The 12,489-nt window shown below is 44.1% G+C and overlaps 1 protein-coding gene across 14 annotated transcripts in view; it reads left to right on the forward strand.

Annotated features, from left to right (window-relative positions):
* LOC137431427 (la-related protein 4) overlaps nt 1–3,931 on the forward strand; it is a 149,186-nt gene extending 145,255 nt beyond the window's left edge. For 10 of the 14 annotated variants that reach the window (XM_068122733.2, XM_068122739.2, XM_078782015.1 and 7 more), the window contains exon 17: nt 1,333–2,970. In XM_068122733.2, the coding sequence (XP_067978834.1) occupies nt 1,333–1,590 (258 nt within the window). In that variant the 3' untranslated portion in view covers nt 1,591–2,970. Of the gene's footprint in view, nt 1–1,332 lie in introns of all 14 variants that reach the window. The other 4 variants (XM_078782014.1, XM_078782011.1, XM_078782012.1 and 1 more) reach the window with 3 other exon arrangements.
* Nucleotides 3,932–12,489: the final 8,558 nt, after the last annotated feature.

Below are 12,489 nucleotides of genomic sequence, written 5' to 3' on the forward strand. Positions count from 1 at the left end.
AAAGTTCATATAATGGGGAGCCAATTTGATTCATACACCTGCATGAAGAAGTCAAAACTTGGTTCCTCCTCAGAACACAAGGTTGTCCACATGCACCCGAGATTTTTGAATGCTTCTTATTAGTCCCCTACCGGTGTACACCGGAGGGGACTATAGGTTTGCACGCCGTCTCTCCGTCTGTCAGTCCGTCACGCAAAGAACAGTTTTCCGGACTTTTTTTTCTAAACTCTGAATGCTAATGATTTCAAACTTGGCACATGGTTTCCTCATGATACGTTACAGATCAAGCTCGAACTTCATGACGTTTCGATCATTTTTGACAAAGTTATGGCACTTTGAACGTTGGGAATTCTGATAATTCTGATGATCCTTAACTCAGTGCCATTTTAAGTTTTAATTTCTTTTAAAAAAGATTTTCTCTGCAATAATAGGACCGATTGAGATCAAATTTTCACCGTAGGGGGGACTCGGTCTGTAGAATATTTTAATGGTAATTATGACGTCACAGGTCACGTGGTTCGGCCGCCATATTGTTTTTCGTGAAAATACGCAAACCCCGTTTTCTCTGCAACGGCTGAACATGTCGAGGCCAAACTTTGCAGGCAGAATCGCATACCCATGACGAACAAAAAAGTCAGCGAGCATGACGTCATGCATCACATGGTTTCAGAGTTATGACGTTTTTAAGCATAAACCTTTAAAACCTAGCTCCTCCCTCAATTTTGATCCAATCGAGGGGAAACTTCACAGATCTGTTCAGCATGTCAGTCTACTAAAATGTCCTTTTGGAATTTGCGATAGGTCACGTGGTTTGGCAGATATCGTTAATGAAACAAAAGTATTTAAAAAATGGATATCTCTTGAATCGCTAGTACCTCAGACCGTGAGTTGGTAATTATATAATTCACACAGTGCAATATGTGCAGGCCGCTCCACGGAGCGACCTTGCGGGCTTATCAACGAGGCGAGGCCTGACACACATGTGTCTCAGCATACCTCAGATCAAGTTTGAAAACCAGCATCAACCGTGCATAAATTTGCATATTCGATCATTTTTGACAAAGTTATGGCACTTTGAACTTTGGTAGGGGACATGTATTGCAGTGCAATACTCGGAATGCTTGTTTTGTATTGTTTGGCATTTCTTACAAGCTATGGAATGTCCATTCTTTTTTATACTTTGCCACATGGCGCATACCCTTATATAAAGGGGCCTTTTCTATGCCCCTGGCATTTTACCCAAGAATATTTATTTGTTTCTGGCTGTCGTCGCCTTCTGCCCACTGCCCTCCCTCCCTCTCCGATTCTGTCTTCTTGATTTTTGTGTTGTAGGTGCAAGAGTCGAAGAAGTTGAGTTATGCAGAGATCTGCCACCGTGCAATCCGCGAGGGTACATCACCCAATATTCCACTAGCTCGGGAAGCATCTTCATCTGTTACCTCCTCAGCATCCAAGACCCAGTTTGTTGGAATTACAAATGCCCTAAGTGATGCCGCAGCCAGGCCACAGGCCGAACCATCAGACTCTGAGATCCATGACCATTCAGCCCGGGATCTGGCTGCCTCTCGACTCGCACCTCCCCAGAACTAGACATCTCTGCGGTACACCATCACACACACTGCCCAATTCCCTCACCAAAGTGAGCGATCACAGCAGTCTGATGGACTTAAACTGGCATCTCGCCTCAAGTCCCAGGCTCCTTAATGTACCTCTCCTGCATTTCCTTTCTCAATCATATTTCCCCTTTGACCTTTGCCATTTTCTTGTCCTCTCACCTCAGCCTTGTGCAACCGTGGTTGCAACAAACACAGCTACAGCAATTGAGAAGCAGGCAAGTTGGTCTAAGTGGAAAAGCAAAGTGTAGTTTTTGTCCTTCCTGTTGCCATTGCCATCTTCATTGACGTTTTGCTGCAGAAGACCTGTTTACAGTATCCGACACTGTGCGGAGCTCAGCCTCAGGGTCGGTTTTTAATTTCGTAGACAAATGAGGTGGGATTACTGCAGGATATCTAGTTGATCCCTTTGTTTAATTAACCATATTGTTTGAGAAGAGAATAACAGCATTGTTGGTGTAAATTAATGACTAAATGGGCCAATGAAAGCTTTGAGGAGGTTTAGTGACATAGTACATTATTTTATTCATCTTGTTTGTTTATTATTTTTTTATTTTTTGGTTTGGGGGTTGGGGTGGTCATTGCCAAGGGTTCACTGGTTATGCCTTTAGAATTCTAACCTTCTGAATAAGCTGTGCCTATGTGCTTCCTCTTGTGTTTCTCACATTGGCACCGAAGGTGTGCGCGAAGTATGTTCACAAGGCACCGAAGTGAATTAGCTGGTTTGATTCCCACCAGGCCGTCGCTCCTTGCATGAACTTATCCATGCAATTTATTTTCGTTTTCTTTTGGTGTACATTTGAAGCAAGTATTTTGCCTTTTCGAGTGCAATTGTGAAATTTGACCGGAAGGTGGCCTGTCCCAAGTGTCCAAAGCAACACCTTCTTTTCATTTGTTCTTCAATTGTGTTTCTATCATTGACAAAGTCTTGACTGGGTGCAGTCTAACCTCAAAGCTACATACCTTGAGCGAAGCCTTATTTGTGCACCCTCCGGAAAATTGATGGATATCACGTCCGGTGCAGTGGGTGGCTTTTCCTTTGTTTTGTTTTTCCCACACGGTGTTACCACTTTAGAGAGCGCCGATTTCTGATGCCGAATGCAAAGTAATCCCACAGTGCGAGTCTCACTCGGCGAGATGGCATCAGGGTGCCGATGCAAATGAAGTACGACTTGATACGGTGTGGATGCTCTCTGATGTGAAACCCCACATTGTGCAAGTTTGCTCATCCACGCAGCACACGTTTATTCCACTCTTCGCCTGTACTGCTCGGAATGTACGTCACACACTAGCTGTACCTCTCTGCACAATTCTGTTTGATTATCATGAACAGTTTGTTTTTCCCCATTTTCTTTGCAAAAAAAAAAAAAAACGGAAAAAAATATTGGATCTTTTGCCGTGGGCTTGTGTTTAACTGAGTGTTTTAGAGGATTCTGTTTGTAGCTAATTGACAGTTGAGAATGTATCCTTGTTGGAAGCATTGCCTTGATGTCATTTTATTTTAAGTCATTATTCCAGAGATCTGTTGAGACTCTGGTACATAACAAGGCTTTTTATGGTAGTATGTACTATATATAGTGTTTGTTTTGTGAGCTGGATACTGTGATGTAAAGATTTATTTGAGTGTCTTGGTTGTAGATGCAAATGATCATATAACAGGGTGAGTGGCCTGGTCGGCACTTGATGCTTCGGAGAAAAATGCTGAAAATGCAACGTCGCCATAGCCATTTCTTCCATCGAAGCGTTTTGCTCTGACTTTTTGAAGGGCGGGCTGATAAAGTCGAGATGGCGTCCGACCCACCGTAAGCTGCTATCGATGGCTGGATGCACTAATTGCCCTAACCTAGATCGTTAAAAATCCAGTATGAATCGTGGGTTCTCGGGTCTCATTCCAGGACTGCGTTCCGTACAGGTTTCTGTTGTGGCGTTTAACGTGGTGACGGGTTTGTTGTGCTTCAGTGTCCGTTTATTGCTTTGTGATGATTTGTAAACAAAAAACACGCCATGAGGTTGTTTATGTGCACCGTGTTATCTGGCTGTTACGAATTCTCATTTCTGAGCGGACGGTGAAGGAAAGGACAGCAAACTTGAACCCTCTCCACAGCCGTTGGTTGACGAATTCTGCCTTAATTTCTTTCTTTCCTCGAAGCCTGAGATCTGGCATCATGTGTGGATTTTTTTTAAATTTTATTTATTTTGTTTCATTCTCCGCCGGATTTACCAGCAGGGACGTTGCAGGTCGTCCATGGGCCACCCTTTTGTTTTCATAGTGTATAAAAAAGAGAGCATGTACATTTAAAGTTATAAATGTTAATAAATTTAAAAAAAACCAATAACAAAACAAAATGTGCACTTGAAATAATGCTGAGTTTGCATTTGACTTGTATAGAGTTATTTTGTTTCCTGAAGTCATTTCCGCCCACTTAGGATGTCTGTGTTTCCATTGCGGTACGACAGCTTGGTTCATTTTTAACGTACAACTCGAATAGCAGAAGCAGTGTTTTCTTTGACGTTTATTGCTGGTGCATTGCGTCGTCTGTTGACCAGGTGCAAGTTGATATGCATTTGCCAGACAAATGCAAGACCAACTGGCATCTAACTCTCCATTGTCTCCTAAAGCGTGTGGTGCTTCGTTTCGTTTGCCTAATGGGGGAAGTTTGGTTTGGTTGTGGTGGTGAAACCTGTCGTAACAGAAAGCAATGCTTTGGTAGCGAGTTGTCTTAGCCTCATCGCAGCTAAGGCTCGATGACAAAACTCGGATGTTGTACCGTCCGGGCATTTTTGAACTGGTTGCATCTCCTGGGCTTTGTTTCCGTGCCATGCATTGGGAAAAGGAGGAGCACACGGACAAATGAAGACTTCTTTCTCCTTGTTTTTATTTTTTCTGGAACGACATCTGTTATGGCCATGATTTTATACCTTTATCTGTGCACATTTTCTCATTTCGCAGGTCGATCATATGACTCGCAATTTGAAGGAAAAAAAAAGTTATTGCTGTTTTCCCACCAGAAGGTGACCAACTGGGGTTGTCTGATTATACTTGGCCAAGTAATGATATGCTAATAATTATGATAAAAAATAATAACTGCTGTAAAAACACCTTAACTGCCTTCAAGCAAAGTTGGTGCATACCTCGATTTATCTTGTTTTATAATCAGCATGTAAAGTCTTGCTCCTCATTTGCTCTTATCCCATTATTTACCGTGCAAAGCACTGTCTTCGTGTCAGATTTTCACGTTGATCGAATTGCCTTTGTTTTCTGCCCCTTTGTTGCAGCAATGTTGTTTTCATTTGTCGCTATTCGATTGGTACCTACCAAACACGTATGCACTTGTTAACGCACATCCCAAATTGCATCGCGTTTTTAACGCGTTCCAGCTCCCTCGGTCATATTAGTTTTCTGCCATGTTCTCTGTCTCTCTCTGGGTGTTCTCTATCTCTGTCTCGGTCTATATCTCTCTCCCTCTCCTATCTATCTATTTATGGTGAAATCTGATCTTAATTTAATGTGTGAGTATATAGAAATCGTAGTTTCGTCACATGATATCTCAGTGTTGGAACTGCGTTCAAATCGAAAAATTTATTTTTTTGACGTGTAGAAGTTGCTGTAAAGAAATAAAAGACCAAACCTCTCCCGTTGTCTGTTATATCTTTGCTGCAAGCATCCGTTGATTGGGTAAGGGGTGTGCTACAAGGGAATGGCTGTCGCCATGTCGTATCAATGTTGGTACACAGTCCATCTCTGAGCCAATGAAACTCGAGATTCAAGTTTGATTCTCGTGTTCCAGGAAAGGGGAGTTGGTGGAATGAGTGGTGGTCTACATGAGTAAAAAAAAAAAAATGGAGGACCACAACGCATTACCATATTTATTGCTCATTTCCTCCACCACCAAAGGTGTATGAAAGTTGCGTTTTCATCCTTGTCTGTTTGTGAGGACGATGTTTCAAAACTTGTGGATTGATTTGAATGAGATTTGGTGGGTGACAAAGGACAAGTTGGTTAAATTTGGGTGAAAATCCGGATCTGAGAATTTTTACGGTGTAGCCTGTAGAGGAATGCCGTCTGGAACAGTGTTTGTCTGTCCGTCCGGTGTATGTATGTATGTCCTCACAAACGTCCAGCAATCAGAGCTGAGGATCTGGTAACTTTTTAATTTTTTTTTTGTATACAAGATCGTCGCTCGTGTAAGAGCTAACATTAATCACAAAAAAAAAAACGGACACACAAAACACAATAAGGGAAGCAGGAGACGATATGGGGAGAGAGAGGGATGCACACAAGTAAAATAGTAGAGAACAGGGACATCGGAAGATCTGAGGGAGGGAGAGGGCTTGGGGGGAGGAGGCAGGGGGAGGGAGAGGTATAAAAACACATAGACACTGCTGGGACTTCCAGGAAAGAAGTCGGTATTTCAAAAAAAGTGGATCTGGGATGAATTAACGGGGGTAGAAAAGATCAAGGTTTTGGATGGGGGTAGATAAGAGATGGTGGTGAACAGCTGTTTGAAAGACCTGGAGGGAGGAGTGGGATTGAAGAGAGTGAGGGAGTTTGTTCCAGAGGCGGGAGAAAAGAGGAATGAAAGAGTGAAGGTGAGCAGAAAGTCTTGATTTTGCCAGTTTAACCATAAGAGGGTTGCAGGCAGATCTTGTGCGACCTGTAGGAATATTTGAGGGACAGAGCACAGAGAGAGAGCTGGTGGAACAAGGCCGGAGAGGAGTCGGTAGAAGACAGAAAGACCACCAACCTGCCTGCAGTGAGCGAGTGAAAGGCCCTCGGAGATAGCGTCATCGCGGGAGATTCCAATGATTCTGAAAGCTTTGGGTTCAACAGCGTGGAGCTGAGCTGGGTGTGAAGATTATGACAAAAGCTGGGACACATGACAAAGGGACGCCATTGTTAGACATTAACACTTTGACTGAGAAGTGATTTTTCACCTTTGAGTGATTTGGACGAAAAGTGACAAAGCACAATATCTCAAGTTGTGGACGAGTTATGACAAAAGTTGGTGGATTCGTTGAGTAACACAAACAAGCCGATTCAATTTTGGTTCAGGTTCAAATCCAGATTCGGCCTATCGGTGCGATACAAAACGTAAACTGTTCAATACTCTACCGAGTACTACTCTAGTTGATGTGCTTGTATCTGGCGATCCTTATGGTTGAGGATTTTTCTCGACAAGGCCACATTATTAATATTAGGCCACAAAGCTCAATGGATTCACCTTTTCAACACTGACATCCGTACTCCTTCTGCAGTCGGTTATGGATGTTTCCGTTTGTCTCCTCACACTAATAATTCAACAACCATATTGCTTATGACGGACAACCCATGTTTGACAACTGCTACAGCCTCAAGGAAGGCCACGTGAAGTGGAAGACCATGTGATTCATTAATATCATGACTTATGAGGTGGGAAATACCTATGCACTGCACTGTTCAAGTAACAATGCTCCAGAATAAAGATTGTGGACTTTATTTTTGGATTGACCATCGTACTAAGGGGTAAGAGTTTTTTGCGTGCGCACCGAGCAATCTGCGGTGGATTACGTCGTTTTGGAGGGTCGTGATCTTTGACCTCTGACCATGTGGGCATTGGAGGCAATGAGGCTTGCCGTCAGGCAGCCAAACGTGCTCTCAGATCGGATTTTGAAATCCAAATCCCTTGGTGCCCATCGGAACCTCCTCGTCTAATTAGGAGTCAGATCGACAAAAATGGCAATTTCAGTGCGACACCACCAAGGGAAGATTGTACTTTAAGGTACACCCTTTGGTTGAATCGTCTTTCCAGAAGAGATCAGGTAATTCTGTACAAGCTCAGACTCGGAGATCCTACCGCTGCCACCATGTAAAGTTATATTGTTAACGAGTGAGAGGCAATGTTCGAAGAGAGCGATCGGTTCAACTGCAGTACCAGAACAGAAGAAACATCGCGCACGCGCACCAAAGAAAACCCCCAGAATGCATCGCGCACCGGAACTCTTTCACAAAATTTACGTCAGCGTTTCCGGTCCAATGAAACAGGAAAAACAGCAAACAAATGGAATACCCACGGAGGTATATAATATGGAGAGCCAATTGGCCACCTCGCAGCATTAGCCGCCGTGAAGCCACCGGAAATAGTCTGGCGGCCATATTGGGAAGCCGATCGTAAGCCTGTCAAAGCAAAGGCGTGGCGCACTGATGATGCAGCTGGAGCGAATTTTAGGACCGCCGACTATTTAATTAATATAGAATACTAATATTTGAACTGATATTCGGGCTCAGAATCCCGTTCTTTAAGGAAATGGTGTTCATTAAGTTTGAAGTTGGTTCTAGACGCATTTTTCCTGGGGAATCCAATGGTTTAGAGCTTGTTTGAAAAAAAAGTGCCCAAAATTACCGCTCGGTGTTCTTTATCGTTCTTCTCATGACCCAATCACCCACTAGTAGGAATAAGAATCCTGACATGTTACACCCCTGTTTAACTCCTGTCTTCACCTTGAACCATTCTGTTGTTTCACCTTGGTCGACGACCGCACATTGAAAGTCTTGGTAAAGGGCTTTTACAAGGTTCACTAATTTTCCCGGTATGCTGTATTTCTTCATTATGACCCAGACTTTCTCTGGGCAAGGAGTCGAAAGCTTTCTAGAAATCTATAAAATTGAGGTACATCGTCGTTTGCCATTCTTTGGCTTGTTCTATAATATTCCTCAATATAAAGATCTGATGTGTTGTCATGTTATATGATGTTACTTAATTCAGTCATTATATTGTAACTAAGATGTGTATGTTTCTATTACCGAGATGTTAGAAACCACGCAGATATAATGATAACCAGAGTTTATTCTACACTGACATGGGTCAGCAACACATCAACAGTGAGTCAGTCACATAAATGACATGAAACGCTGTCATGTAGTTAACCCACACAATTCACAGTTAACCCACAAAACACACCCACACCATGTAGAGATGAGGTCGCTCTTATATTTCAGCTTGCTCTGGTGTTGCCTCACTGGTGAGCAAACAGGACCAGTTTGCAATATTTTTTCCTGATGCGCTCTTCCTTCATGTCATCATCGAGTGTTCTCACAACATGATGGAAACGTATCTTGCTGTATGATTGTGATACAGAATGTATTAAAGCAAACACATGGTTGCTGTCTGCCTCACAGTCAAACATGTGCCGATCCAAGGAAGCAAATGTAGACCGACCGACCTCAGAAAGGACAGAAGTGGAAATTGCCACTCTTATCCCACTTTCACGAGGCATTTTGCCATTGCTTACAGCCAGGAGCCTCTTGACACAGCGTTCAGTCGCCTCACAGACACGAACAACACTGTGCGAGGGAACTATGAGGCCACCCCTGTTCTTGGTAACAATCAGGCTGTACATTGGTGTGGTTTGCCATTCTTCGTTGTTACTGGTCAATGCAGAAAGACATTGGCTACACTTCAGAGTCTTCCTCACCATCCTCACCACATAGCCGGCAATATAGCCAACACATGACTCTGTAAAGATGGAAAGTTGCTCAAAATTTGGAATATCCGCATAGTCGTGGTCCTCTTTTGCCGGCGATCTCAACTCCAGGTCGTATCGTCTGGCCACCAACATGTCGTGACTCTCGTCAGGCACAGCCTGCTTTGCAACGCACTTGAAGGAAGCCGCATTCAGGATTCTGGTTGAGTCCTGTGCAGAACAGTTCCCACTTGCAGACTTGATGTCATGTCGCATCAAGAGGCGCTTATATGCGGCAACAAACTGCCGGGCCGTTGGGTTATTCCCACTTCCACATGCAATGCGGACCGCTCCAAAGAAAAGTTCAATGTGGTCTTGGCTCATTTTGTACGTGAGCAGGTATCGCAGGGGAGATGAGGCAGGTTTGACATATGTGAAATACAAAATTTTGACACTCTCTATGCAGATCATGAAACCAATGAAGGGGGTTTTCAAACGCGTATTGGTCATAACTTGACCATTCATGTTTTTGATGTTGGACAAGTAACTGTAGGCAGTATCCAGGAATGGCAGGAAAAGTCCTTCTCGTGATGTCATGAGTGGTGCCTTGTAGTTTCGTGCCAATGGATTGCGAGAATTTAGAATGTCAAACAGTTTGTCCAATGTTTCAATGTATTGGCAGGTAGCCTCACTGCCCTGAAATTCTGATAGTTGCAAAGTGTCCCTGCAAAACCGAATTGCATCTGCCACACTAGTGCTCAATGTCTGAGCAGCTGTGTCCACCTTCATGACATTGCTCTTCCACTCGATGTGTTTCCGGGAGAGCTTATTTCCCAGACGCAAGCCTTCCCTCTTCTGCAGATCAAAGAGTGCCTGGATGTATTTCCACGCGATGACTTTTTTGTTGCCATCCTCCATCATTTTCATGGATCCAAGACAGTTTCTTGCAAGTTTAAGCATGTGACATGCATCGAGTACAACACAAATTTTCTTTTCGGGATTTGCTGGGTGGGGAAATGTTGGTTTCACATTCTGCGGCGTGATGTCGGCACCTAGCTCACGTAACATTGTCAAATGAGCGGACGGTCCATCGCAAGTTAAGGAAACCACCTCTGCACCGATATCATGCAATTTTAGTAGACATTGTGTCACCAAATTCGCCTGTTCCTTCCCCGACAATCCATTTATCATAAAGTATGCTACAGGCACTTTCCAACTGTCATTCAGCTTCCATTCCCCGATTCCGATTCCCCGATCGACGTGGGAGCCCCAGCTCCTTCACTAGCAGACAAGACAGCCGGCTTAACGTTCGCCAGGATGATCAGTCGCCCTGCCCGTGAAATACCAGGATCGGGATTCGTACCAGGACCCTGAACAACTTCCTGCCCTACCTACTGCTACTGCGAAGTGGGAAGGCAATGGCAAACCACCTAGTGCTGTAATTTATACAACCCTCATTTGCAGTTATTGGCATCAGATAGCTAAGGAAAAAATAACAACTATTGAACAATAAACTTCCAATTTAGTTGCATGTTCGAGTCCGGTGTATTTAGTCTAGTAGGAAGACTAGGTCCCTCTGCACCCCCCGGAGATATACTTCTAATCAGTGTTTCTAGATTGGAAAAAATGTGTAGAAAATGACTAGCTATGGCCCCAAGCTGAAAAAATGTCCCACATACCATTTTTATGCAAATTACTGCTGCAAATTTTATGCAAAATTATGCAAATTGTATGCAAATTTTTGATGAGGAGTAGAGTTGAGGGGTCTTTGAGGGCTTCATCGAGGTGCTCTCGGTTGCAAGACTGGGTCATTCTGAGAAGCACAGCAGGGTCAGAGATCATGATGTTCTCCTCCTCAGTGAATCTCTCCATCAACAGCCTCTCCATTGCCTCACACACTGTTTTGAGGCAAAAGAGGGACTTTGCGTAGGCCTTTCCACTGAGAACACCTTTGAGAGATCCACTTGTTACTAGTTGTGCCTCAAAGAGAATCTCTGCATATCCAGAACCACGCATCTTGTGTCCAGTGAGCATCCCGATGTAGTTCATGGATGTGTGGAAGGGTCCAATCGTTACTACATGACTAGCAAATTCATTTGGCCAGCGCCAGATGATGGGAAGGGCTTTCATGCAGACACCCAGATCAAATGTATTCAGGACCCATCTCTGACCCACCTCAGCAGTTGCTGCCTCGGAACGCTTCAGTAGCTCACGAACAACTGCGTTGTCTGTGATCGGTCTGTGCCTGGTGCCTGCATGGCATGGCAATGGCCTGCAGCCTGTGCCTGGGCTAGGGGGTTTCACCTCTGCAACTGGTTCTCCCCCACCCAGCAAATCAACAGTCGACTACTGCACGCCTATCCACCAACCGATCACAGACAACGCAGTTGTTCGTGAGCTACTGAAGCGTTCCGAGGCAGCAACTGCTGAGGTGGGTCAGAGATGGGTCCTGAATACATTTGATCTGGGTGTCTGCATGAAAGCCCTTCCCATCATCTGGCGCTGGCCAAATGAATTTGCTAGTCATGTAGTAACGATTGGACCCTTCCACACATCCATGAACTACATCGGGATGCTCACTGGACACAAGATGCGTGGTTCTGGATATGCAGAGATTCTCTTTGAGGCACAACTAGTAACAAGTGGATCTCTCAAAGGTGTTCTCAGTGGAAAGGCCTACGCAAAGTCCCTCTTTTGCCTCAAAACAGTGTGTGAGGCAATGGAGAGGCTGTTGATGGAGAGATTCACTGAGGAGGAGAACATCATGATCTCTGACCCTGCTGTGCTTCTCAGAATGACCCAGTCTTGCAACCGAGAGCACCTCGATGAAGCCCTCAAAGACCCCTCAACTCTACTCCTCATCAAAAATTTGCATAAAATTTGCATAATTTTGCATAAAATTTGCAGCAGTAATTTGCATAAAAATGGTATGTGGGACATTTTTTCAGCTTGGGGCCATAGCTAGTCATTTTCTACACATTTTTTCCAATCTAGAAACACTGATTAGAAGTATATCTCCGGGGGGTGCAGGGGGACCTAGTCTTCCTACTAGACTAATTGTATTACTTGCCCTGATGGATGTGGACGAATGTCACAATCGGCTTCCCAATATGGCCGCCAAGCAACTTCCGCTAGCTTCAGCCGACAGCCGTCATTGGCTCTCCAGTTTATTATATACCTCCGTGGGAATACCATTACAATCTGAACTCGTGCTGTCACCCTCTCCAGCTAGCGGTGGAAGGTTCCCGAATATCTCGAACACCTTTATTTTATATATATATATATATATATATATATATATTAAAGTTAAACGAACAGGTCAAAATATATAAAGTCTGCCTGAACTTGTCGGTTTCTGCGGAAGTGTGGCGTATATAGAGCCTTGCAGCTCTTTAAACTCATAAAAAGTGGACGTTCGACAACAAGCGCCCCCCAA

This window comes from Myxine glutinosa, chromosome 7 (genome assembly GCF_964187855.1).
Source record: "Myxine glutinosa chromosome 7, kmMyxGlut1.1, whole genome shotgun sequence".
Taxonomy (NCBI): Eukaryota; Metazoa; Chordata; class Myxini; order Myxiniformes; family Myxinidae; genus Myxine; species Myxine glutinosa.